The sequence below is a fragment of the Nycticebus coucang genome, chromosome 22, assembly GCF_027406575.1.
Source record: "Nycticebus coucang isolate mNycCou1 chromosome 22, mNycCou1.pri, whole genome shotgun sequence".
NCBI lineage: Eukaryota > Metazoa > Chordata > Mammalia > Primates > Lorisidae > Nycticebus > Nycticebus coucang.
The window spans coordinates 42,168,141-42,196,068 of NC_069801.1; the positions used below are offsets into that span (position 1 = coordinate 42,168,141).

A 27,928-nucleotide genomic window follows, 5' to 3' on the forward strand; every position below is an offset into this window, starting at 1 on the left:
GAGGTTGCTGTGAGCCGTGTGACGCCACGGCACTCTACCCGAGGACGGTACAGTGAGACTCTGTCTCTACAAAAAAAAAAAAAAAAGAATTCTGGTTGAGGGCGGCGCTTGTGGCTCAAGGAGTAGGGCGCTGGTCCCATATGCCGGAGGTGGTGGGTTCTAACCCAGCCCCAGCCAAAAAAAAAAAAAAAAAAGAATGCTGGTTGAAACCACAGAGAACCTGAAGTTGAAGGCAGGGAGATAAATCACCTACTGTGGTATGAAACAGGAAAAATGTCTCAATTTTTATCATAAACAATTTCCCCTTTTCTTGTCTTCTTTTTTTTTTTTTTTCTTCCAGTTTTTGGCCAGGGCTGGTTTTGAACCCACCACCTCCGGCATATGGGACCCGCATCCTACCCCTTTGAGCTACAGGCACCGAGGCACCGCCCTTGAACAATTTCCCCTTTTCAAGCACCACTAAGCACATTCAAGTTTTCCAATTGACACACATCACCATTTCACATTTTTGCACATGGTTAAGGATTCAAATGTTCATCAACAGATTAATGGCTAAACAAAATACTTTATATCCATATAACAGACTATTATTCAGCTATAAAAAGGAATGAGGGGTCCCTCAGGTAGCTCATGCCTGCAAACCTAGCACTCTGGGAGGCTGAGGCAGGTGGACTACCCGAACTCACAGGTTTGAGACCAGCCTGGTCTGAGCCAGAGAGAGACCTTATAATAACTGGGTATTGTGGTGGGCAACTAGTCCCAGCTACTTGGAAGGCTGAGGCAAGAGGATCACTTGAGCCCAAGAGTTTGAGGTTGCTATGAGCTATGACATCATATCACTCTACTGGGGGTGACAAAGTGAGACTCTTGTCTCAAAAACGAAGCGGTCCAGAGCAAGTGGAAGGCTCATGGAGGTGCTCGGTATTTCGCGAATCTTCAAGCGTTAAGTCTTTCTCTAAGTCAAGATGAGTAATAAGCCAGACTTGTAGGAAGTGGAGAAGTTTGACAAGTCAAAACTGAAGAAAAAAATACTCTCCCTTCTCAAGAAACTATTCAGCAGGAGAAAGAGGCTGTCCACAAATCATAAAATGTAGATCTTTTCTCAAGAAAAATTTCAACATTGCCTGAGAGCCTTGGTTTTAGGCTTATTTTTTGTAAACTTGTGTGTTTAGAGATTTTAGGCTTCTTGTGATGTCTTCTTACCTATACTTCTTGGCTAATAAGTTATGGGTAACCAATGTCCCCTTAAGTTCATTTTAAAACTGGTACATAAATTCCAGGTGGCAGATGCTGTCAGTCTCACCATTGATGAGCTTAGTGTGTGCAGTTCTTACACCTCCTACTAGATGAGCCAAATTTTTTTTTTTTTTTTTTTTTTTGTTGGGGATTCATTGAGGGTACAATAAGCCAGGTTACACTGATTGCAATTGTTAGGTAAAGTCCCTCTTGCATAGATGAGTCAATTTTAACCTTCTACAATGGGTGCCTCCATTGCTTCATAATCTTCATGAGATTTCATGCTTTTGCAGCTTCTTATAATTTATTTTCATTTTTAATGTAGCAATAAAATATGAATGTGACGTGCAAAAAAACAAAAACAAAACATAATTTGAAGCACATCTTCAATCGTGAAATTTCTATTCTTTGTCTCTAATACCTAAAATAATTTTAAAGTATACTCTTTCTCTATATACCTTTTAGGCTTGCCTCCAATACAGAGATTATGCTTTTAATAGCTCATGGAAAAATCTAAAAATACAGTGTCCAACTTTTGACCAATTTTGTTTAATTTTGGCTCCATAAACAAAATGCCTTTAAGTAAAATATAGATATGATCTAGTCATTTGAAAAATCGTCTTTGGTAAAGGCTTTTGTGTATACTCCTTAGAAATTTAGAGTTAACGACCAACAAATCATTTCATAAAACAGATAGTTTACAAGTTGTATAGTCATTGAATAGAAAAGGACATAACCCCCTATTTCTCAGCTAAAAAATCATTAAAAATAAATTTTGATGATGGATTGTGAGGAGATTTTGGTAAATAACTCTAATAGAATTCAAAGAATTGAGTGGCACTGATAACAACAGATAGTATATAACATTGGTATAACCTTACATTGGTATAACCTTACATCCACAAAAGTAAAAATCTGTAAGTTGGCCCAATATTGAACTTTTTCTTCTAGTAAGTAATGTTTTCCCGTAGTACTAGTCACCTATCTTTAGCTGTTTCGCACTGATCTCAAGCACACAGAACACTATCTAGCCTCAGATAGCAAATATTTGCTGAATACGAATCTATAAATAATTGAAAGGACTCACAACTAACAGGGTACTGCATCTTCAACTTCACTAGGTAATGCCATACTGTTTCCAACCAGGTGTAACCAGTTTACACTATCAGCAGCAGTATTTTAAGTGTTCCATCTGTTCCACACCTCAACCAAACTGCATATTGCCAGACTGGGGTTATTCTTTGGTCTGCTGGTGGGTATAAAATGGCCACCTACTGTGGTCTTCATTTCCATCTTTTAATCTATTTCTGGTCTTCGTGTTTTCCTTTTATAAAATGCCTGTTCTAGGGCAGGCACAATGGTTCATGCCTATAATCCTAGCACTTTGGAAGGCTGCAGTGGGAGGATGGCTTGAGGCCAGGAGTTCAAGACCAGTCTGAGTAGGAGTAAGACTCAATCTCCACAAAAAATAGAATTAGCTGGGTATGGTGACACGTACCTACAGTCCCAGCTTCTCAGGAGACTGAGACAGAAGGATTGCTTGAGCCATGGAGTTTCAGTTTGCAGTGAGCTTTGATGACGCCACTGACTCTACCCTGGGCAACAAAAAAAGAGAAAGAAGTAAAAAATGTTAAAAAAAAAAAAAAAGCTTCAGGCAGTGCCTGTGGCTCAAAGGAATAGGGCACAGACCCCATATGCCAGAGGTGGTGGGTTCAAACCCAGCCCCAGCCAAAAACTGCAAAAAAAAAAATATATATATATATATATATATATATATATATATATATATATATATATATTCCCAGAGTCCTAAGATTACAGGCATGAGCCACTTTGCCCAACTTTGCTTTCTTGTTTTTTTTTTTTTTTAAATGCAGGAAACAGCCCAAAGTCATTTTCTACCTTACTACTACCCTTTTTAACTCAAAAGAGATAAGAATTCTATTTAAGAATTTCTGAAAGGGGCTTGCACCTGTGGCTCAAGCGGCTAAGGCGCCAGCCACATATACTTGAGCTGGCAGGTTCCAATTCAGCCCTGGCCCACCAACAACAATGGCTGCAACCCAAAAATAGCCGGGTGTTGTAGCAGGTGCCTGTAGTCCCAGCTACTTGGGAGGAGGCGGCAGGAGACTCACTTGAGCACAGGAGTTGGAGGTTGCTGTGAGCTGTGATGCTATAGCACTCTACCCAGGGCGACAGCTTGAGGCTCTGTCTCAAAAAAAAAAAAAAAAGAATTTCTGAAAGGGTCTGGCAGGTTGGCTCATGCCTGTAATCTGGGAGACCGAGTTGGGTGCACTGCTTGAACTCACTAGTTGGAGACCAGCCTGAAGGAAAGCAAGACTGTCTCTACTAAAAATAGAAAAACCAAGGCCAGAGAGTATCGCTTGAGCCCAAGAGTTTGAGGTTGCTATGAGCTGCCACAGTACTCCACCCAGGGCAACAGCTTCAGATTGTCTCAAAAAAAAAAAAAAACAAACAACAACAACAAAATAAAATAAAAAAACCTGGTGTAGTGGATTCCTTGAGCTCAGGAGTTGAAAACAAGACTGAGCAAAGACCCCGTCTCCAATGAAAACAGAAAAATTAGCCAAGTGTGCTGGCGCATGCCTGTACTTTCAGCTACTCCGGGGGCTGAGGCAAGAGGATTGCTCAAGCCCAAAAGTTTCGAAGGTTGCTATGAGCTATGATGCCAAGGCACCAGAGCAACAGAGTAAGACTATGTCTCAAAAAAAAAAAAAAAAAAGACAATTCTTTTTTTACTACAAAGTCAATGGCAATGGTATTTCTGCCAAAAGTAATTCTGGATATTTAATATATTACCCTACCCGTAAGAGGTGCCTGAGAGAATTCATGGGAAATAAAGCACAACATAAAACTTACCTTGAGGGTGGCGCCTGTGGCTCAGTTGGTAAGGCGCCGGCCCCATATACCGAGGCGGGTTCAAACCCGGCCCCGGCTGAACTGAAACCAAAAAATAGCCGGGCATTGTGGAAGGCACCTGTAGTCCCAGCTACTTGGGAGGCTGAGGCAAGAGAATTGCTTAAGCCCAGGAGTTGGAGGTTGCTGTGAGCTGTGTGAGGCCACGGCACTCTACCGAGGGCCATAAAGTGAGACTCTGTCTCTACAAAAAAAAACTTACCTTGAATTATTCACTAATTCATACTTCTAAAGTAATCAAATCATGAGATACTATTACAAACTGTAATAGTTTGTACAGTTACCAAACTGTAAACAAATAAAGCAAAACAAACAAAGAAAAAAACCCACAGGACACTGAAAAGTGTTAAGATGAAGAATGAACAAAGACTTCTTACATATGGCTGGTGGAAATGTATACCAGTACCCAATCACTTTGGAAAATAGTTTGTCAAAAACAAATTGAAGTAAGAGGTGAAACCTCTATAACCCACCAATTCTAATCATACATCACCACAAGAAATACTTATTCAGGGATGTGCCTGTAGCTCAGTGGGTAGGTTACCAGCCACATACACCAAGGCTGGTGGGTTTGAACCCAGCCCAGGCCGGCTAAAACAATAATGACAACAACAACAACAACAACAAAATACTTATTCATACCACAACAGGAATGAACCTTGAAAATATTATACTACATGAAAGAAGGCAGATACAAAAGATCACATATTATATTCTATTTAGACAAAATATCAAGACAGTCGAATCCAAGTAAATTACATTAGTGGCTGGGTAGAGCTAGAAAGGTATAGGGGCAGAGGAGGTAACTGCATATGGTCATAGAGATTCTCTTTGGAGTTATGATAAACTGTTCTAAAATTAGTGGTATTGGCCATACAACTCTGGATATACTAAAATCTACTGAGTTACAAATTTATTGTTATTATTTTTTGAGATAAAATAGAAGATGGTAGCATCATCGCAGCTCACTGCAATCTCAAACTCCTGGGCTCAAGTGATCCTCTGGCCTCAGCCTCCAAGTAGCAGGAACTAAAGGCTCACTCCTTTTTTTCCCCTGACTTTTCTCTTTTTGTTGTAGCAACTGCTACATAGCTCAGGCTGGTGATCTATACACTTTGTCAGTAAATTCTGTTATATAATTTATAGCTCAATAAAAGTTGTTCCAAACATTTTAAGGCTAATGATTCTAAATTAGTTTCTTGTTTGAAGAGGGAAGACTGTTTAATATATAGACAGGATTACCATCACCTTAACCCAGAATCAATCACGTGCTTTATGATGATATGTACAAAATGAGGAGTGGCTGTGCTGTGTTCTAGCCAAAAATGTTTACATGTGAATATATCAATCTTTTAGTCCTAACTTTAGAGAAAAATACAAGAATGTTAAAAAGAACAAGTTAAATGATATCATAAGGATACAACTGTATGAAGACATTTTTTTGAAAAGTGACAGACTCAAAGTCAGTGTCACTGAAAAATAAGAACTAGACTACATTAAAGAGATGCAACGAGGTTGTGTCTGGCCTTTTTTTGTTTTTGAAGAGACATAGTCTTGCTCTGTCATCCAGGCTGGAGTATAGTAACATAGTTTACTATAATCTCAAACTCCTGGGCTCCAGCCATCCTTCTGCCTCAGCCTCCAAGTAGCTGGAGGTTTGTGTTTTTTTTTTTTTGAGACATTGTCTTACATTGTCGCTCTGTCATCCAGGCTGGAGTATAGTAACATAGTTTACTATAATCTCAAACTCCTGGGCTCCAGCCATCCTTCTGCCTCAGCCTCCAAGTAGCTGGAGGTTTGTGTTTTTTTTTTTTGAGACATTGTCTTACATTGTCACCCTCAGTAGACTGCCATGGCCCAGTAGCTCACAGAAACCTCAAACTCTTGGGCTCAAGTGATTCTCTTGCCTCAGTCTCCCAAGTAGCTGGAACTACAGGCGCCTGCCACACACCTGGCTATTTTTAGAGACAGGGGTCTTGTTGGGGCTCAGGCTGGTCTCAAACCCATGAGCTCAAGCAATCCACCCACCTCGGCCTCCCACAGTGCTAGGATTACAGGCGTGAGCCACCACACCCAGCTCTCAAGTAGCTGGAGTTTAAAAAAAACAAACAAAACACCTTTTTTGTAGGCCAGGCATAGCAGCTCACGCCTGTAATCCCAGCACTTTGGGAAGGCCTGAGATGGGAGAATAGCTTGAGGCCAGGAGTTGGAGATCAGCCTAAACTAGAGCAAGACCTCAAGTCTCTACAAAATATAAAAATGAGCCAGACGTGGTGTCATGCGCTTGTAGTCATGGCTAATGGGGAGGCTGAGGCAGGATTACTTGAGCCCAGGAGTTTAAGGTTGCAATGATTTATGGCAATGGTCACTGCACTCTTGCTAGAATGACAGAGCAAAACTCTGTCTCTTAAAACAATACAAACAAGAAAAACTCCCAAATTTTCATACCGAATAAGTCACACTATGTCGATCAGGCTGGTCTCAAACTCCTGAACTCATGTGATTCTCCCACCTCAGCCTCTCAAAATGCTGGATTATATAGGCTTGAGCCATTGTACCCAGCTTGCTTCTGTACTAATAAACAGATTATTAAAAGAATCACATGGGAAACATTAAAAACTACTAATGCCCAAGCCTTACTCCAGATAAATTTTAAAAGGTTGAGAACTAATAGCTGGGTGTTGTGGCGGGCGCCTATAGTCCCAGCTACTCGGGAGGCTGAGGCAAGAGAATCGCTTAAGCCCAGGAGTTGGAGGTTGCTGTGAGCTGTGTGAGGCCACGGCACTCTACCGAGGGCCATAAAGTGAGACTCTGTCTCTACCAAAAAAACAAAAACAAAAAAAAGGTTGAGAACTACTGCTTTTAGGAATTAGAGATAGAAAAAAGGGAAAATTCTTATGGAATTCTGGTCTTTAAAAAAGGTGTTTGTAGTAAATTTTTTTTTTTGAGTCAGAGTCTCATTATGTCACCCTCAGTAGATTACCCTGGTGTCACAGCTCACAGCAACCTCAAACTCTTGGCCTTACGTGATTCTCTTGCCTCAGCCTTCCAAGTAGCTGGAACTACAGGTGTCCGCCACCAATGCCTGGCTTTTTTTTTTTTTTTTAGTTGTCATTGTTGTATAGCAGGCCCGGGCCAAGTCCCAACTCACCAGCCCCAGTGTATGTGGCCAGTGCCCTAACCACTGAATTAGTTTTTTTACTCATGGGTTAGAACACTCCCCTAAATAGAAGCAGTAACAAATAAAACCCTCTAGGAATTATACTAGTAAATTGTATAAATCAGGGTCCTTGGCGGAAAAAAAAAGAAACTATATTTAGGTAGCCTAACAGAAAGACAATTTATCAGAACACTGGGAGTTCAGAGAATGAATGAGAGTCTCCCTGACTGGGCAAACATGCAAAAGCCAAAGGAAGCTAAGCAGTCAAAATCACTGCCAAGGTCATGCCACAGGAAGAGCCTGCTTAGGAAACTGCCCCAGCTAGCCCCGCCACCACCAATAGTCCCTGGAATGAATTCCAAACTGTCCTTGCTTCTTTGTATATCTCAGTTCATGTACAAGTCCTCTGTTAAGTGCATCTGATTGGCACTGCTTGGCTCTTATCAGCCAGCTCTAGCTGCCAGGGCCCCAGGACAGAAAGCCTACCTATATGGGATGTGAACGTGTCTAAGCCACCTTTTCAGTATTCTCTCCCACTAAAATTCACAAAAAGGTAATACTAGAAGGGAGTTAAAATGGTAAACAGACAAAAGAAACAACAAAGGATCATTTAAAAGTCCAATCAGTAGAATGTCCACCTGGGGAATCTTGCTAGTCTGGCCATTAGTAATAAATTCTAACCACTGTGCCTTCCTCTGTTTCATCATTCCAAAAAATATTTCCTAAGAAATAATCTCACCTGGGCGGCGCCTGTGGTTCAAAGGAATAGGGTGTCGGCCCCACATACCAGAGGTGGTGGGTTCAAACCCAGCCCTGGTCAAAAGCTGCAAAAAAAAAAAACCCCAGAAAGAATCTCACGATTATGAAATATATGAAGAGCAACATTTATATCTATGATTCCTCAGGTAATTTCCAATACTTTGCTATTCAAAGGTCACAGGAAGGCCAAACTGATGGCTCACGTCTGTAATCCCACTACTTTGGGATGCTGGAGTTGAGAGAATTGCTGCCTGAGCAACACAAGAAGACTGCATCTCTACAAAAAAAAAAAAGAGAGAGAGAAAATTAGCCTGGTGTGGGCTGTATGTATTAGTATGCCCGTATTCCTAGCTACTCAAGAGGCTAAGGCAGGAGGAGAATTTGACCCTAGGAGTTTGAGATTGCAGTGTACCATGGCACTCTAATGAGGTCAACAAAGCCAGAACCTGTCTTAACCCCTCCCCTGGTAAAAAAAAAAAAAAAATCCTGGGTGGTAGGGCGGCGCCTGTGGCTCAAGGAGTAGGGCGCCGGTCCCATATGCCGGAGGTGGCGGGTTCAAACTCAGCCCCGGCCAAAAACCACAAAAAAAAAAAACCTGGGTGGTGCCTGGTGGCTCAGTGGGTAGGACGCCAGACCCATATACCTAGGGTGGCAGGTTCAAACCCGGCCCGGCCAAACTGCAACAAAAAATAGCCAGGTGTTGTGGCAGGCATCTGTAGTCCCAGCTACTCGGGAGGCTAAGGCAAGGGAGACTCTGTTGCATAAAAAAAAATCCTAAAAAACAGGATGGCGCCCATGGCTTAGGGAGTAGGGTGCTGGCCCCATACACTGAGCGTGGTGGGTTTGAACCTGGCCCCGGCCAAACAGCTGAGCGTTGCAGGCGCCTGCAGTCCCAGCTACTCAGGAGGCTGAGGCAAGAGAATCGCCTAAGCCCTAAGAGCTGGAGGGTGCTGTGAGCTGTGACACCACAGTACTCTACCAAGGGCAACAGAGTGAAACTCAGTCTCAAAAAAAAAAAAAAAAATCCTAAAAAACAAAGGTCACAAGCACTTGCTGCAAGCAAACATAAATGCTCACTATTTCATAACAGAAACTGAGTTTACTTTAATCACAATGTTTCAATTAAGAATAGTATCCTGCGGGGCAGCGCCTGTGGCTCAGTCGGTAAGGCGCCGGCCCCATATACCGAGGGTGGTGGGTTCAAAACCGGCCCTGGCCAAACTGCAACCAAAAAATAGCCGGGCGCCTGTAATCCCAGCTACTCGGGTGGCTGAGGCAAGAGAATTGCTTAAGCCCAGGAGTTGGAGGTTGCTGTGAGCTGTGTGAGGCCACCTCACTCTACGGAGGGCCATCAAGTGAGACTCTGTCTCTACAAAAAAAAAAAAAGAATACTATCCTGGCGGCATCTGTGGCTCAAGGAGTAGGGCCCCGGTCACATATACTGGGTGTGGCAGTTTCCAGCCTGGCCCCGGCCAAAAACTGCAAAAAAAAAAAAAAAACTTAAAAGGCTCGGCGTCAGTGGCTCAAGCGGCTAAGGCACCAGCCACATACGACAGAGCTGGCAGATCTGAATCCAGCCCAAGCCTGTCAAACAACAACGACAGCTGCAACCAAAAAAAAAAAAATAGCCGGGCCTTGTGGAGAATCGCTTGAGCCCAGGAGTTGGAGGTTGCTGTCAGCTGTGATGCCACACCACACCACTCTACCCAGGGCCACAGCTTGAGGCTGTCTCAAAAAAAAAAAAAAAAAAAAGCATAGTATCCTAAAATAAGCCCAACATATAATCCTAATAAAAGCCCAGGGGCGGCGCCTGTGGCTCAGTGAGCAGGGCGCCGGCCCCATATACCGAGGGTGGCGGGTTCAAACCCAGCCCTGGCCAAACTGCAACAAAAAAATAGCCAGGCGTTGTGGTGGGCGCCTGTAGTCCCAGCTACTCGGGAGGCTGAGGCAGAAGAATCGCCTAAGCCCAGGAGTTGAAGGTTGCTGTGAGCTGTGTGACGCCACAGCACTCTACTGAGGGCAATAAAGTGAAACTCTGTCTCTACAAAAAAAAAAAAAAAGAAAGAAAAAAGCCCAGGCTACCTAACACAAAATAAACACAAGTATCCATATTACCTGACGCAATATGACACATAAAATCTAAGATTCAGAAAACAAAGTGGATTAGATTTATGCAAGTGTCTGAAATCATAAGGTTATAAAACCAGCAAAAATGTTTTTGTGGTGGCAGCACCCGTAGCTCAGTGGGTAGAGAACCGGCCACATACACTGAGGTTGGGAGGTTCGAACCCGGCCTGGCATGCTAAATAACAATGAAAACTGCAACCAAAAAATAGCCAGGCATTGTGGCGGGTGCCTACAGTCCCAGCTACTTGGGAGACTGAGGCAAGAAAATCACTTAAGCCCAAGAGTTTAAGATTGCTGTGAGCTGTAACACCAAGGCACTCTACCAGGGCAACATAGTAAGACTGTCTCAAAAAGAAAAAAAAATGTTTTTATGGCATTGCTCCAAAAGTCACTATCTCAGTACAACCAAGTAAGCCATTCAATAAAGGTAATTTTTATCTAACACTTTCCCTTGCATTAAAAGGCTTTAAAATCCCCTTGAATATAAATACATAGGCTATTTGTGAGCTGTAAAAACTATGGTTTTTAATAACTGGGTGATTTAATAGCAGTAACTACTATATCATGAGCTATACTTTTTTTTTTTTTTTTTAGTTTAAGTTCATTTCACTTTCAAGCATTTTCAAAAATCTCAAGAACAAACTTCATTTGCAATCTAAACATTACGTTGAAGTCAGAAAAGCAGACTCTGGACCTAGATGATTATGCCACATAATATGGCCGTATGACCTTGGATAAGTCTTCTGTTTTTCTTCAAACCTCTTTCAGTAATTTGGAGACTGTTGAACTGTTGATAATTAAATGAGTAAATACATATGAAGTGTTAAGAATAATGCCTGGATGTTTTCCCTAGGGGAAAAAGAGAAAGAAACAAATAGTGCCTAGCCTATGGTAAGTGCACAATAAAGGTAAACAAAATGGGCCAGGTGCAGTGGCTCACACATGTAATATTAACACTCTGGGAGGTCCAGGCAGGAAGATCTCTTGAACTCAGGAGTTTGAGACCAGCCTGAGCCAAGAACCAGACCCCGTCTCTACTAAAACTATAAAATTAGCCAGGTGTTATAGTGAACACCTGTAGTCTCAGCTACCACGGAGGCTGACGCAGGACTAACACTTAGACCCACAGCCATCTAGGTCCAGAGTCTGCTTTTGCTGTGAACTAGGCTGATGCATGGCACTCTAGGTAGGCAATAGGGTGAGATTCTGTCTCAAAACAAATAAATACATACATAAATAAACAAATAAAATGCCTAACAGTTTGAGGGTGAAAAACAAGGGGAAAAAATTCCAGTTTTGAAAAAAGAAATATTTTCATACTGAATAGGCTGACAAAGCTATTCAATAGTAACTAAAACCAGGAAATAAAGACACTCGAGAATGGATGGGTGCCCATAGTTAAGCAGTTAGGGCACTGGCCACACGCTCTGGGGCTGGAGGGTTCCATCCAGGACGGGGCTACTAAACAAACAAACAAAAAAAAGCTGGGCATTGTGGGGGGGCACCTGTAATCGAACCCAAGAGTTTGCTAATCACTTGAACCCAAGCTAATCACTTGAACCCAAGAGTTTGAGGTTGCTGTGAGCTATGACGCCACAGCACTCTACCAAGGGTGACAAAGTGAGACTGTGTCTCAATTAAAAAAAAAAAAAAAAAAACACTAGAAAAACTATCATATGTAGCTCAGTTTTATAATAGAATAAATACATTAAGTAGGGAAAAAAAAAGACAGAAATTCCAGTATTCACTGGAAAAGGGAATACTGAATTGGGCATCAAAGCAAACCAAATACTCCACTTCACATAGCATATCAAAAGAGGATAAGTAAGGCATAAAATTACTCTGAGTTGCTCAAAGGGAAACTGGAAGACAGTATGAGAACCACCGAACAAAGTAAAAAAATCAAAATCCCCAAATACACAGATTCACCTATGAAATTAGGTCTTCTCACTCTTCTCTACCCCCCAAATCAAATCTGAATCTAAGCCTCTACATCCAACTACCAATTCATAAGGAATCGGGAAAATCTAGAATGTGGGAAACTGCAGGACAAATGACCTGGTTTCTTTCTTTCTTTTTTTTTTTTGAGACAGAGTCTCCTTATGTCCCCCTCGGTAGAGTGCCATAGCATCATAGCTCACAGCAACCTCAAACTCTTGGGCTCAAGCGATTCTCTTGCCTCAGCCTCCCAGGTAGCTGGGACTACAGGAGCCCACCACAACACCTGGCTATTTTTCTGTTGTTGTTGTTGTAGTAGCTGTCATTGTTGTTCAGCAGGCCCTGGCCGGATGTGAACCCACCAGCCCTGGTATATGTGGCCAGCGATGTAACTACTGGGCTACAGGTGCTGAGCCGACCTGGTTTAACAAAGTACAAGGAAAAAAACACCTGAGGGGCTCAAGTGCTTGTAGCTCTGTGGCTAGGGCACCAGCCACATACACCAGAGCTGGCAGGTTCAAATCCAGCCCACGACTGCCAAAACAACAATGACAACTACAGCCAAAAAAAGCCAGGTGTTGTGGCGGGTGCCTAAAGCCCCAACTACTTGGGAGGCTGAGACAAAGAGAATCGCTTAAGCCCAAGAGTCGGAGGTTGCTGTGATGCCACGGCTACCCAGGGTCACAGCTTGAGACTGTCTCAAAACAAAACAAAACAAACAAACAAACAACAACAAAAAAAAAACCTGAGGAGGGCGGCGCCTGTGGCTCAAAGGTGTAGGGCGCCAGCCCCATATACTGGAGGTGGTGGGTTCAAAAAACACCTGAGGAACACACACATTGAAAGAATGTCAGTCAAATGTAGTGTGTGAAAACTGTATCCTGATTCAAAAAAATTACAAAAGTCAACAGAAAAGTAGTATCCAAGAAGGAAAAATACCATGTCCAACAAATCTGTTCAGATTTCATTGAATTCTGCTGGCTTGGTTTGTAAGAGGATGTTCATTAAACACAATTTCATTTAACAATCATGAAGCCCTTACTATGGTCAGACACTATTTCACTTAAATTAACTGGAACCTGTGTATACTCACTTTGTAGACGAGTTAATACCTATTTTATTTTTTTTATTTTTTTTAATAGAGACAGAGTCTCACTTTATGGCCCTTGGTAGAGTGCCGTGGCATCACACAGCTCACAGCAACCTCCAGCTCCTGGGCTTAAGCGATTCTCTTGCCTCAGCCTCCCGAGTAGCTGGGACTACAGGTGCCCGCCACACCCGGCTATTTTTTGTTGCAGTTTGGCCGGGGCTGGGTTTGAACCTGCCACCCTCGGCATATGGGGCCGGCGCCCTACTCACTGAGCCACAGGCGCCACCCTTAATACCTATTTTAAATAAGTGTTGTAAAGAATCATGAGATTATATGTTGAACTCTATTACAGCATCTAGCTTATGAAGCCCACAATAAATAGTTCTGATTCCTCTTTTTGTCATAACTGGTAAAACTATTAACTGAAGAACCCCCAAAGCAACTTTTCTACATACTAATAAACTTTAAGGACAGCAAAAATTCAGGTAAGAATTTTTTATATACTAAAAATTTTAATTTATAATAAACAGAAATAGGGTTTGCAAGCTAAATTTAAATATAGCCAAATTTGAATGAGATTGTTCTGGAAAAAAATTCTTATTCCACACAAACAGACCTACTTGCTCAGGTAAGAGTACTAAAACCATGTTCATGCTGGGGATTCTCTAGCCTTAAGTCTGGTTAACAGAAGGCAAAGTAGTTTTTTGTAGAAAAGGAAGGTGAATTTAAAGTGTATGTTTAGGCTCAGCGCCTGTGGCTCAAGCGGCTAAGATGTTAGCCACATACACATGAGCTGGCAGGTTCGAATCCAGCCCGGGCCTGCTAAACAACAATGATGGCTGCAACCAAAAAATAATCGGGCATTGTGGCAGGTGCCTGTAGTCCCAGCTACTTGGGAGGCAGAGGCAGGAGAATCGCTTGAGCCCAGGAGTTGGAGGTTGCTGTGCGCTGTGATGCCCCGGCACTCTACCCAGGGCGACAGCTTGAGGTTCTCAAAAATAAATAAAAAATAAAAATAAAGTGTATGTTAAAATCATCTCCTTTTATTTATTTATTTTTAAATCAATTCCTTTCAAAAAGATAGCTTTCTATGTTGCTATACTGTGAGTACTTTTGTGCTTATCTGTTAAACTGTAAAGTTCTCTAATGGTAAGGATAATGTACTATGGTCATCCAGATATTCCCCAGCCCCTAGTACACTGAAGTGGCACTGGAGTACGGATTTCAGTGTTTCTTTAAAGAAATGAACGATTGGGCAGCGCCTGTGGCTCAAAGGGTAAGACGCTGGCCCCATATGCCGGAGGTGACGGGTTCAAATCCAGCCCCGGCCAAAAACTGCAAAAAATATATATAAAAAAAGAAATGAACGATTGAGCTGTTTGGTCTGAAAAATGAAAAGTAATTGGCTGAACAGATCAATCAGAGGCTGATTATTTGCTTTAGTGAAGGAAAATAATAGGCTTCTTAAATATTTGCCTAGTATACTTAAAATAATTTACTAAAACTTCAATTTATATAACATTATGAATATATCTGCCTTATTAGTTAAGGTGTATCTGTGGACTAAAGAAGTTCAATTCCTCTCACACACCTATGGTTGAAGTCTGATTGCAGGCAATTTTGTTTGGGGCAGATTTCAGTGAGAAAGAGCAATCAGGGTCTAACAGTAAAACCACATAAATTCCAGACAATAGCAACTATAGCCACTTTTGAGGTAGCAAGTTATCTCTTTACCACCTATATTATCCCCCTCATCTATATAAAAATCTGTAAATACACCAAAATTTGCCTTTTCTACGAACTACTTTAGTTGGGATCCCTTGAAATTTTTTGTGCCTCTCATCTTTAGACCAGTAGTCCTACTTTCATATTTAAAGGTAGCAGCCATAAAAGTTAAGCACAACAGATTGTCTCAATTTGAATACAAGCTCTGTTACCTACTAACTGGATGAGACTCTATAGATTTATTTTCCTCAACAATAAAATGGGGGATAAAATATTATCTGCTCACAAGCAACAGTCCCTGCACATTAGAATTATAAACCATAAAACAAAGATAATGCAATCTGCTTAAGTATGATTCACAACTGTTTTATCTTTAACTGAGCATTAAAAATGAATTATATAAAGATTGACCATGCAAAAAAATAAAAAGCATTATAAGCAGAAATGTGCCCCAGATGTCTTATCATTCCAAACTTATTAAAATGGTTGAATGTACCCTCTTCAGTCAAGCTTTCAAACAGCCACTGATGAAAAATCTAGTAAACAGAATTCACTCAAAATAAAGAAGGCTTCCCAGCATTTACCCCCCAAATTTCAAGAGCTCTGATAAGACACCATCCAGAATAAATTGACGGGATGTTTACATCAACAGTACAAAGTGTTTTGAATAACCTCCCCAAAAAACAAGGGATTAAAATTCTTAGCCAAGTTCTCACCCAAGTTCATTGTCACCAATGATGAAATACAAAGCAACTAACTCCTTTTTTTTTTTTTTGGTTTTTTGGCCGGGGCTGGGTTTGAACCCGCCACCTCCGGCATATGGGACCAGCGCCCTACTCCTTGAGCCACAGGCGCCGCCCGCAACTAACTCCTAATTTCTATTAAAAACGCCAAATGTTTTTCTTGTAAAATCATCAAAATAATTTAAGAACAAAAAATTCGCTGGGGGAATTGACAAAAATAAACTTTTGTGTCTGAAAAAAATGAAGGTACATGGAAACTGACTCCGTAAGATGAGTTTATTATTAATTTCAAAGTTCTCATTTACAAGTAGCATTTCACTATTTTGTCGATTGCAACCTGAAACTCAAAAACCTTTCCAAACACTGAAACTTACTGGTTTTGGTTTCTGATTTGCGCTTTCTGTTTAGTAAAAACTTGATTCATTGGTTTTAAAAAAGCGAAAAATAAAGCTTTTTGTTTAAAAAGGCACAACAATCAGGTACTCCCCACTTAAAGTAGGTTTTTACTTGTAATAATGTCTTTCACTATTCTAGTAAATGTCCCAAACTTAAAAGCACCCCAAGTTCCTTTAAAATATTTGATATCAAAGACCTCAGAAAAGACCAACAGTCCACCAAATTACAAATTTAAGTCTACTGAGGACTTCTTGCGGATGAAGGTTACACAAGACTATGACTTTTATCTATACTAAACTAAAACAGGAACCACCATTAACTCTGTTTTCCTGGTAAACAATAAATATCAAAAGTATTTCAATAAATATGACGAGCCAATCTAAGAGCATGAAGTTGGCAGACAGAACTGACACCACAGCACAATTTCAAAACTATAAGCAACTACCAAAAAAAAAAAAATCTGCACTCCACCCATACTACTTATATAATGTTTTGGAGTAAGCAAAGCTTGTGAGCCTCACCTTTGTTTTCACTGAGCAAAAGGAGTGTTAAATTTAAGACAACAATAGCAAAAAGACCAAAAGAGGCAGTTAATCTTCCCTACAAGGGAAAGACTAAAATTTTAAGACGTTAATGTATTTAAGTAATCCAAGGGCAGGACACTTTCCCAAGTTACAGCCATTTTAGATTCAGATTTTCTTTTGAATTTCACAGGTTGGGAAGAAGTGGGTTTAAAATAGGGGGGAAAAAGTCGTTTAAACATTTCAGGATCGACCAGTTTTGTTTTGTTCAAGGGAAGGCAGATGGTAGATATCGAATAGACCTAACCTAAACCAACACACCTCACTACCACGAAGAACCAGAACTCGGGGGGGATTAAAACTTTTTTCCCCTCAACTACCCCGCATTTGACTTACACTTTTTCCTCCTTAGGTTTTCCTTCGAAGGAAAACCAAAGCTCTTAAGTTTTCACTTTAAGAACGAAAGAAAAAGAAACCCGTAAACCAAGCCACTCAATCAGTACCAAGCCGGATTGCCTGGAGAGAAGCCAAAGAGCCGCAGGTGAGCGTTCCGACCCGAAGACCGAACTTGAAGCAGAAGCGCTCGAGTAGAGCGGCGGCGACGCTCGCACGCAAATGTCCACACGCGGGGATGGGAGGGAACCCGGTCCCGATCCTTTCAACCGGTGGGATCCACTCACCCTTCTCGAGTCGGACCTACACCCATCCACCTGTGTGAGAGCTTCTTAAAACTAGTTTTTAACAGTCGGCCGGTAGGCACGGGGCGGAGCCCTACGCTGGGACTTCTCCAAGATCCCCTACTGTCCTGTTGTCCGTAACTCCCACTCACCGGGCAGCAGCCAGGCTACAACCAAGGACGAGACGCGGCGTCTCAGGACGTATTTCCAGTTTCTCGACCTGGCAAAAGCGGTCAGCCCACAACCATAACAAAGCTTTTCCCAAAATGGCTGCCCGGCCCACAAGGCCCAGGAGGGGCAAAGCTAGTGGAAGAGGAGGAGCGACAATCAGCACGGCCCTCCCCCTCCCCCATCCAACCCCGCCTTACACACGCCCATCTGCTGGAGCCAGCGCGCGTGCGCAGAGGATACGGTCCGCTGTCCTGCGGGAGACCCAGTAGCGCCACGCTGCCAAACGTTCCGCGGCGAGAACGGCGGTAAATTTTCCTTGTCCGGCTCCCGGCTCTTTTCAAGACGGTTCCAGGAGGCGTGTTGTCGCCCCCGCCCCTCTGCAGAGTTGAATCCTCTACTTTTCCTCGAGCTACCTCAGAGACGGCGACTAGCCCCCGCTTAGTACTCCCCTACTTATCTCCTTGCCGGATACTAAGGCCTGGGCGCTTGAGAATGAGTAGGTGGATGGATGGGTGTGTAAGTGTACCCGTTCTTGCCGCCCCTTTTTTCTTCACCCTCCCACAATCGTCCTCTGGGTAAATACGCGTTCCCCCAACTACTTCTGCAAGTCCTAGCAAACCAGTTGTAGAGGAATGTTTGTTTTCCGACCCCTTCCCACCTTCCGCTCCTTTCACTACTGCGCCGCGTTGAAACTCCAGCCCCCAATGGGCTACACGGCTCCGCTCCTGAGGCCTTCTCTGCTGAGCTGGCCGCGCTACCCGCTGGGAGTGGTAGTTCCTCCCGACGGCAGGCGTCACACTCCAGCTCCAGCGCAAGGCGGCTTTTGGCCAGGGCCTGCGCCTTTGGCAGCGCTAAGAAGCCGTTCTACCTGAAGTCTCATTGGGTATTGCACGACGGGAAGGGGCGGTGCTGCCATTGACTGAGAAAGAAAGAAAAGTGAAAGCCTAGCTCGACCCAAGCTCTTGATATCACCAAGACTTTGCAGTGGCCCCATCTGGCTTGGAAAGTTAAACCATATGATGGCTGGCAATCTAGACCCTAGGCTATCTAGAATTTGGAGGAATGAAGGAACTCGCTAGCTTGGGCGTCTGACATCTTGATTTTTACCCTTTGAGACGGAAAGTCACTCAGATTACCTAATACCACTTCCTTTGATAGACTCAGAGGTCCGGAGGCGAGAAGGAACTTGCCCAAGGTCACACAGCCAATAAGTAAACCCAAGGTTGGTAGGAGGAATATTTTGACTTATCTGATCACTCCCAAAACCAAGGAAGGCTCATACCACCTCTTTCATGGAAGTGGAAATCCTTCTGCCCCTTGTGCTGTTCTTTAGTTAATGGAATTTCTAGGTCATGGCAGAGACAATAGAAAGTGAAACTGGGCTTCTCCCTCCCCTTTTAAATAATACTAGTGGTTAAGTGGAGTGAGATGAGCCCCATAAGCCCTCTTGTTTAAAAATTAGTTCCAGAGATGGCTAGCAATTTAGCCAGGCCACTATTGGGCTAAATTCCCGTCTCTTGGTTTTCTCCTCTTCCATCACTCTTGAGATCCAAACTCTGTGGGCAGAGTCGCTGGTTAGAAACCCTGGACTAGACAGTTAAAGACCTTTCGGGTGCCTTCTTCAACATCTGACTTCTACTAGAATTAAGATTTTAAAAGAATAAAGCCGGGCGCGGTGGCCGAAGCTTGTAATCCTAGCACTTGGGAGGCTGAGGGGGGTGGATTGCCTGAGCTCATAGGTTCAACCTGAGCCAGAGCGAGACACTCCCCTAAAAAAAATAGCCGGACGTTGTGGCTGGCGCCTGTAGTCTCATCTACTTGTGAGGCTGAGGCAAGAGAATCACTTGAGCTCAGGAGTCTGAGGTTGCTGTGAGCTATGACTTCACAGCTCTCAACTGAGGGTGACAAAGTGAGACTCTCAAAAAAAAAATTTTTTTTTAATTCTTTTTGTGTGTGATTTTTTTGGCCGGGGCTGGGTTTGAACCCGCCACCTCCGGCATATGGGACCGGCGCCCTACCCGCTGAGCCACAGGCGCCGCCCAAAATTTTTTTTTAAAAGAATGGCCCGGCTGGGCGCCTGTAGCTTAGTGGTTAGGGCGCCGACCACATGCTTCGGGGCTGGTGGGTTCGAACCGGCCTGAACCTGCTAAAGAAAAATAAAAAAAAAAATAGCCGGGCGTTGTGAAAGACGCCTGTAGTCCCAGCTACTAGGGAGGATGAGGCAAGAGAATCGCTTGAGCTCAGGAGTTGGAGGTTGCTATAAGCTGTGACGCTACAGCACTCTACAGAGGGCGAAAAAGTGAGACTCTGTCTCAATTAAAAAAACAGGGGTGGCGCCTGTGGCTCAGTGAGTAGGGCGCCGGCCCCATATACCGAGGGTAGTGGGTTCAAACCCAGCCCCGGCTGAACTGCAACCAAAAAATAGCTGGGCGTTGTGGCGGGCGTCTGTAGTCCCAGCTGCTCGGGAGGCTGAGGCAGGAGAATCGCCAAAGCCCAAGAGCTAGAGGTTGCTGTGAGTCCTGTGACATCATGGCACTCTACTGAAGGCGGTAAAATGAGACTCTGTCTCTACAAAACAAACAAACAAACAAACCAACCCTCCCTCCCACCCCCAAGAATGGCCCCCAAACAGAAAGCCGACCATGGGAACCAGTTAGCACAGGTCAAGTTCCCACCCGGACTTTTTTCCAGTAGTCAAGCTGTAGGGGTCTATCTAAATCCACTTGCCGGAAGCGCTTTCCGTGGAGTCGCTTGCGGTTGCTGCAGTACGGCTTACCATCTCCTGGTGCGACAGTGGCAAGTATGTATCACAGCCAGCACAGGCGCCGGTTGGGAAGGACGGGCGGGGAGGGAGGACCAGAAGTCGGTAGTAAATTTGGGAGACTCCGGCAACGTAGGGCTTGGTTCCTTAAGACTCTGGGGCCTAAACTTTGCTTCCTCTTTCTCAGACGTCGGTTTGAGGCTGGTCGGTTGCGATCGTTTTATGGGGGCAATGGGAAAATCGATGTTTCCATCTAAATCGGGCAGATTAACCTTCAGGTTTGTGTCCTTAATCGCTGCACCATCTGCCGTTCCTGGACTTTAGTCTGTCGCATTTTATTTTATTTTTTGAGAGTTTCACTTTGTCGCCCTCGGTAGAGTACTGTAGCATCACAGCTCACAGCAACCTCAAATTCTTGCTATCAGCCTGTCAAGTAGCTGGGACTACAGGCTCCCGCTACAGCTCCCAGCTTTTTTTTTTTTAAAGAGACGGAGGTCTCGTTCTGGCTCAGGCTGGCTTGGAACCAGTGAGCTTAGGTTCACCCGCTTCGGCTTCCCAGAGTGCTAGGACTATGGGCGTGAGCCACTCCGCCCAGTCCTTACCGCTTTTCATTTTGATATCTGTGAGTTGGGAAGCACGCACTACAGTAGATAGGGAGCGCGTGCAGTAGAAGGTGATCGGAGGGTAAGCTTTTAAGTGGTCCCGAAAGTCTTCATGAACAAAGTGATTTTAAGCAAAAGCAGTGGGTGGGCTGCTCGGGTATTTTAGTCTGAGAGTCAGGAGGGTGGGAATGGTGAGTGTGCTCTAAACTCTTATTGGGAAGGCCTGGGACAATTACCTCCCTACGTGATTCCGTACGGAATAAAGACATCGTCTGGTATACAAGATTTCTGGACTTAGCCTTAGTATGCGTATGTCTGAGTTAAGCAGCAACTGTAAAGTTTTTTTTTTTTTTTGTAGAGACAGAGCCTCACTTTATGGCCCTCAGTAGAGTGCCATGGCATCACACAGCTCACAGCAACCTCCAACTCCTGGGCTTAAGCGATTCTCTTGCCTCAGCCTCCCGAGTAGCTGGAACTACAGGCGCCCGCCACAACACCCGGCTATTTTTTTTGGTTGCAGTTCAGCCGGGGCTGGGTTTGAACCCGCAACCCTTGGTATATGGGGCCGGCGCCCGTAAAGTTGGTTATTTTAGTCACCTCATTCTCCTGGTTAAGAATGGTTGTTGGGAGCGCCAGCCCCATATACCGAGGGTAGCGGGTTCAAACCGGGCCCTGGCCAAACTGCAACCAAAAAAAAATAGCCGGGCATTGTGGCGAGTGCCTGTAGTCCCAGCTGCTCGGGACGCTGAGGCAGGAGAATCGCTTAAGCCCAGGAGTTGGAGGTTGCTGTGAGCTGTGTGAGGCCACAGCACTCTACTGAGGGCCATAAAGTGAGACTCTGTCTCTACAAAAAAAAAAAAAAAAAAAAAGAATGGTTGTTGGTGGGCAGCGCCTGTGGCTCAGTAAGTAGGGCACCGGCCCCATATACCGAGGGTGGTGGGTTCAAACCCAGCCCCAGCCAAACTGCAACAACAAAAAAAAATAGCCGGTTGTTGTGGCAGGCGCCTGTAGTCCCAGCTACTCGAGAGGCTGAGGCAAGAGAATCACTGAAGCTCAGGAGTTGGAGGTTGCTGTGAGCTGTGATGCCATGGTACTCTGCTGAGGGTGACAAAGTGAAACTCTGCCTCAAAAAAAAAAAAAGGAAGAATTTTACTTAGGATCAGAGAATGATGTTGCCTAAAAAAAAAATAAAAAGGAAGAAAAAAGAATGGGATCAGGCAGCGCCTGTGGCTCAAAGGAGTAGGGCACTGCCCCCATATACCGGAGGTGGCAAGTTTAAACCCAGCCCCTGCCAAAAACTGCAAAAAAAAAAAAAAAAAAAGAAAGAATGGGATCATCAAATCTTGATTCATGTTCTCATTCAGCTGCTTACTGGGTGCTTACATTAGTTCTTCCTGTAGAAGATGCTTATTTTTTGTGTCAGGGACAGTTCTTAGCTCTTTACATATATAGACTTATTAAACTTAACATCAACCCTATGAAGTAGTCATCCTTATTTCAAAGGTGAATAAGCTGCACTATGGCAAGGTTAAATAACTTGTTCAAAGTCTCACAGCTAGTAAGTGGTGAAGCCAGGATTCAACCAAGATTGTTTGACACCAGACTGTTTTCTCACTACCAAGTTGATGAGGTTATTGTGAGCATAAAATGAGTATGCATATAAAACATACAGTTCCAGTGCCTGGTTCATGGCCAAGTTGTATAAGTTGCTACTCTTACTGTTTTGAGCAGTGAAGCCTCAAGTGAAGTAGCCAAGGGACCACAGAAGCTATGATTTTCAGGGGTTTTTCCTTCTTTAAAAAAAAAATGAAAGGCCGGGCGGTGCCTGTGGCTCAGCGGTTAGGGCGCCAGCCCCATATGCCGAGGGTGGCGGGTTCAAACCCAGCGCCGGCCAAACTGCAACAAAAAAATAGCCGGGTGTTGTGGCGGGCGCCTGTAGTCCCAGCTACTTGGGAGGCTGAGTCAAGAGAATTGCCTAAGCCCAAAGATTTGGAAGTTGCTGTGAGCTGTGTGATGCCACTACCGAGGGCGATAAGGTGAGACTCTTGTCTCTACAAAAAAAAAAAAAAGGCCATTCAGAAGACTTTGAGTTTTAAAAATGACAAAATTGGCACTCAAATAATTTGCTCAATGTCGTACAGCTAGGAAGTGGTGGAGATGTTTGAAAAATCCAGATCTTCTGTCTGGTATGTTACTCTGTTACGCCACCAAAGCTAAAAGAACAGTTCTGGGAGAGAAAAGGATGCACGTGTGTTTTATTACTATGTTACACTTTGAAAACAGTGATTCTTTTTAAAGGAAATTGTGTTATATTTGAGAAAGTCTTCATGAGTTACTACTGTTTAAAAATTAATGTATAAAATGAGGAAAATTAAGTGACATCTTTTTTATACACAGCAGCAAGCTTCTGATTCAGCCCATCTACTAGCTGTAAAAATACGTTAATCAAAACTGCCTGCCATCTTCCTGAACAAGACTTTCAATAGGGTCCAGTATGCTTCACTTCATCCAGAAGTTTTCTCAAGCATCTTCAAAGGTTAGTTTATTTAGCAATATTTGAGCACTGTTTGCCAAGCAGTGCTCAGAGGAACACAGTAGCAGTGAAAATGACAGAAATGCTTTTTCTCATGTATTCAGATAGAGGAGAAAGAGTTGGGTGAAATACTTAATATGTCAAATGAAGAACTATAACGCAAAGAAAAGAAAAAAACAACCAAAACTACAAAGTAGGAAGGAGAATAGGGAGTATTGAGAATAGATATAGGATTCCACTTAGAACATTCCAAATAGAGACAAAATGAGAAAAGGTCCCCCAAGATGAGATCATTCCTTGCATCTTTGAGGAATCACCAAGACTCTTAAATAACTTCCATTTTTTCTTTCCATCCAACACTTCTTTTATTAATTAATTTATTTTTTGAGACAGAGGCTCACTCACTCAGTCGCCCTCAGTAGAGTGCCATTGCCTGACAGCTCACAGCAACCTCAAACTCTTGGGCTTAAGTGATTCTCTTGCCTCAGCCTCCCAAGTAGGTGGGACTACAGGTGCCTGCCACAATGTCCGGCTATTTTTTATTGTTGTAGTTGTCGTTGTTTAGCTGGACCAGGTCGGGTTCAGCCAGCCTCAGTGTATGTGGCCAGCGCCAGAACCATTGTGCTACTGGTGCTGAGCCTTTTTTTTTTTTGGAGACAGAGTCTGACTTTGTTACCTTTGGCAAAGAGCTATGGCATCACAGCAACTCAAACTCTCAGGCTTAAGTGATTCTCTTGTCTCAGCCTCCCAAGTAGCTGGGACTACAGGCACCCTCCACAACATCCAGCTATTTTTAGAGATGAGGTCTCACCGTGGCTCAGGCTGATCTCAAACCTGTGAGTTCAGGTAATCCACCTGCCTCAACCTCCCCAAGTGCTAGGATTACAAGCGTGAACCACTGTGCCTGGCCCTATCCAACACTTTTTTTTTTTTTTTTGAGACACAGTCTCACTTTGTCACCTTTGGTAGAGTGCTGTGGTGTCATATCCCACAGCAACCTCAAACTCTTGGGCTTAAGTGATTTTCTTGCCTCAGCCACCTGAGTAGCTCAGACTATAGGTACCCATCACAAAACGGCTACTTTTAGAGATAGGGTCTTACTCTACTTTTATAGAGATAGGATCTTAATTCACAGCAAGAATAATTATGATGGAAGTATGCATAGGGTATTTACTATAGAAGTATTAAATTCAGACTGGAGAGGGGCTAAGGAGAGCTTTATGCTCCATAGAAAAGTACTACAAGGACCAGCTGGCTCATGCCCGTAATTTTAGCACTCTGGAAGACTGAGGCGGGAGGATTGCTTGAGCTCAGGAGTTTGAGACCAGCTTGAGCAAAATCGACACCCTGTCTCTAAGAATAGCCCCGGACTATGGCAGCTGCCTGTAGTCCCAGCTACTCAAGAGGCTAAGGCAAGAAGATTGCACTTTACCTAACAATTATAATCAGTGTAACCTGGCTTATTGTACCCTCAATGAATCCCCAACAATAAAAGAAAAAAAAAAAAGATTGCTTAAGCCCAAAGAGTTTGAAGTTGCTGTGAGCTATGATGCCATGGCACTCACTCTACCATGGGCAACTGAGGGAGGCTCTGTCTCAAAAAAAAAATAATAATAATTGTAGGCAGACACATGTACAAAGGCAAGGATCTTTGAAAAGTATGCAATTTTGGTTCAGTGCTTGTAGCTCAAGTGGCTAAGGCACCAGCCACATACACTGGAGCTGGCGGGTTTGAATCCAGCCTGGGCCTGCCAAACAACAACACTACAACCGGGCATTGTGGCTGGCGCCTGTAATCCCAGCTACTTGGGAGGCTGAGGCCAGAGAATCTCTTAAGCCCAAGAGTTTGAGATTGCTATGAGCTGTGACACCACAGCACTCTAACCAGGGTGACAGAGTGAGACTCTGTCTTAAAAAACAAAGGAAAAGTATGCAGTTTTTATAAAGCTAAATTAGAAGATAGGTTTCTTTTCCCTATATACAATATTTCCATAGTAGTTAGGGCTGCTGCTTTTATAACTTATAAATAGAAGAGGTGGTTTATAAGGCCAACCGCTAAAGATCTAGTTTTAACCTTCCCTGGTAGGATAAGATAGTGGTAAGTTGAAATACATCACCGGTCTGTATTCAGTCGTTTCTTTTACTAGTTGTATAACTATAATACTTTTTTTTTTTTTGTAGAGACAAGAGTCTTACTTTATGGCCCTCGGTAGAGTGCCGTGGCCACAGCTCACAGCAACCTCCAACTCCTGGGCTTAAGCGATTCTCTTGCCTCAGCCTCCCAAGTAGCTGGGACTACAGGCGCCTGCCACAACGCCCACCCGGCTATTTTTTTGGTTGCAGTTTGGCCAGGGCCGGGTTTGAACCCGCCACCCTCGGTATATGGGGCCGACGCCCTACCGACTGAGCCACAGGCGCCGCCCATAACTATAATACTTTTAATAGCAATAACTTAACTTTTAATAGCACTACTATGTAGTCAGTTCATCCTTTCCATACAGTTGGATATGCTAGTGGAAAGCAAGTATTTTTGTATGCTTGATTCTTGTTTCATACTGGGATTGACTGAAGTCTATTGTTTTATATATATATTTTTTTTTTTTTTTTTTTTTGGCCGGGGCTGGGTTTGAACCCGCCACCTCTGGCATATGGGATCGGCGGCCTACTCCTTGAGCCACAGGCGCCGCCCTGTTGTTATATATATTTTTTAAATTTTGTCTTCTTAACCTCACAAAAAAGGATGTTTTAAAATGGTATCAGAATATAAATCAGAATATGGTATCTTTATAATACAGTATGTTCAAATATTAGTTAACTCAAATTTCATAAGTAAATTATGTATATGTGATTTCTGTTTGTCTTCTGGTTCTATTTTCTTTGTAGACACTGAAGTACCTTTTCCCGATGGGAGGAGCCATGGGGAGAACAAATACACTTCCTCTGAAGACATGTTTCCAGCAGAACTTTTCTCTTTTGTTTCCAAGGCCTTGTCTTTTCTCATCATTTTCAGTGTGCATGAGCAAGACACAATGCTATCATACATCCCCGTGCAGCTTTAACAAGCAGCAGAAGCAAGCAGCACTTCCAGCCCGGCCACCAAGCATCATAACTTACCTGCCTGACAGCCCAAAGCCAGCATTATATGTAACTCTGGCAGGATTAATCCCTTTCATTGCTCCACCACTGGTTATGCTGATGACAAAGACTTATATCCCCATATTAGCTTTTACTCAGATGGCTTATGGAGCCAGTTTCCTATCTTTCTTGGGAGGAGTCAGATGGGGTTTTGCTCTGCCAGAAGGTAGTCCAGCCAAACCAGATGTCCTTAACTTAGCTAATAGTACAGCTCCTCTTATGTTTTCATGGTTTGCTTTCCTTATTTCTGAAAGACTCAGTGAAGCCATAGTCATGGTAATAATAGGTTTGGGGGTAGCACTACACCTTGAACTTTTTCTCTTGCCACATTATCCTAACTGGTTCAAAGCCCTGAGGATAATGGTTACTTTATTGGCCTTCTTTTCATTTGTAATCACTTTACTATTTAAAAATGTTTATCCAGAGAAGGACCTAAGAGACCTGGTCAATATATGAAATTATACTTGTAGATAATACTGGTATGCTGGCTACAAGCCTCATACATTCAATTCACAGATTGATTTTCATTTCCAGATACCTTATTTCATAGTAAGTACTTGAGCAAGAGCTTGAAAATGCCTCACAAGTGCTTTTCATCTTTTTTTTTGGCAGTTTTTGGCCAGGGCTGGGTTTGAACCCGCCATCTCTGGCATATGGGGCTGGTGCCCTACTCCTTTGAGCCACAAGCACCACCCAAGTGCTTTTCATCTTATATTAAGTTACTTTTCATTCAATTTATGAATTATAGTCACTTAAACATTTCAATGTTTTAATTGTCTTGAAAAATATAAAATAAAGATGAAAATGCCCTTTGTTAGAGTCTTAAGATTATTAAAAATAAGACATACATTCCCCCATTTCAAGAGGAAAACCTCGGTTGGGCGTGGTGGCTCACGTCTGTAATCCTAGCACTCTGGGAGGCCAAGGCAAATGGATTGCCCAAGCTCACAGGTTTGAGATCAGCCTGAGCCAGAGCGAGACCTCATCTGTAAAAATAGATGGGCATTGTGATGGGTATCTGTAGTCCGAGCTACTTGGGAAGCTGAGGCAAGAAAATCGTTGAGCCCAAGATTTGGAGGTTGCTATGAGCTATGATGCCATGGCACTCTACCAAGGGCAACAAAATGAGACTGTCTCCAAAAAAAAAAAGGAAAACCTCATATCCATGAATATGGAAAATAAAAGGTGGTTCTAGTATGGAGTTTTCACAGCAGGTACCCCTGGGAAATGTATGCCCAAGCTTATTTTACCTGGTATAATCCAGGTATTATGAGCTGAAAAGATTGATGGCTCTAAAGGCAACAGGGAGCAGTGTCATTAGTGAAAGCCATGTTCAAAGAAAAGCTGGACACATTTTTCCAGTCTTTTTTTTTTTTTTTTGAGACAGAAGCTGTCTCCCTGGTCAGAGGGCTGTGGC

General features: G+C 43.3%; 3 protein-coding genes and 1 pseudogene across 9 annotated transcripts in view; 2 read left to right on the forward strand and 2 right to left on the reverse strand.

Annotated features, from left to right (window-relative positions):
• The window catches only part of GPBP1L1 (GC-rich promoter binding protein 1 like 1), a 56,276-nt gene extending 38,004 nt beyond the window's left edge, over positions 1 to 18,272 (reverse strand). The window contains exons 1-2 of one of the 5 annotated variants that reach the window (XM_053575311.1): positions 17,462 to 17,591; positions 8,073 to 8,157 (exon numbers count right to left, since the gene is read on the reverse strand). The gene's annotated coding sequence lies outside the window, so the exon portion shown is untranslated. Of the gene's footprint in view, positions 1 to 2,734; positions 2,783 to 8,072; positions 8,158 to 17,461; positions 17,604 to 17,677; positions 18,113 to 18,138 lie in introns of those variants that run through there. The other 4 variants (XM_053575310.1, XM_053575312.1, XM_053575309.1 and 1 more) reach the window with 4 other exon arrangements.
• IPP (intracisternal A particle-promoted polypeptide) overlaps positions 1 to 27,928 on the reverse strand; it is a 189,008-nt gene that overhangs the window by 116,437 nt on the left and 44,643 nt on the right. The window contains exon 9 of one of the 3 annotated variants that reach the window (XM_053575299.1): positions 27,273 to 27,383. The exons of the other annotated variants lie outside the window; for them this stretch is intronic. Within the exon in view, the coding sequence (XP_053431274.1) occupies positions 27,273 to 27,383 (111 nt within the window). Of the gene's footprint in view, positions 1 to 27,272; positions 27,384 to 27,928 lie in introns of those variants that run through there. 3 annotated transcript variants of the gene reach the window in all.
• Positions 966 to 1,087, forward strand: LOC128574596 (thymosin beta-15A-like; annotated as a pseudogene).
• On the forward strand, positions 20,209 to 26,981 carry TMEM69 (transmembrane protein 69). Its single transcript, XM_053575327.1, is given in 4 exon segments — positions 20,209 to 20,280; positions 23,241 to 23,379; positions 26,260 to 26,935; positions 26,938 to 26,981. Coding segments are annotated over 3 exon segments (762 nt in total). The 5' UTR covers positions 20,209 to 20,280; positions 23,241 to 23,337.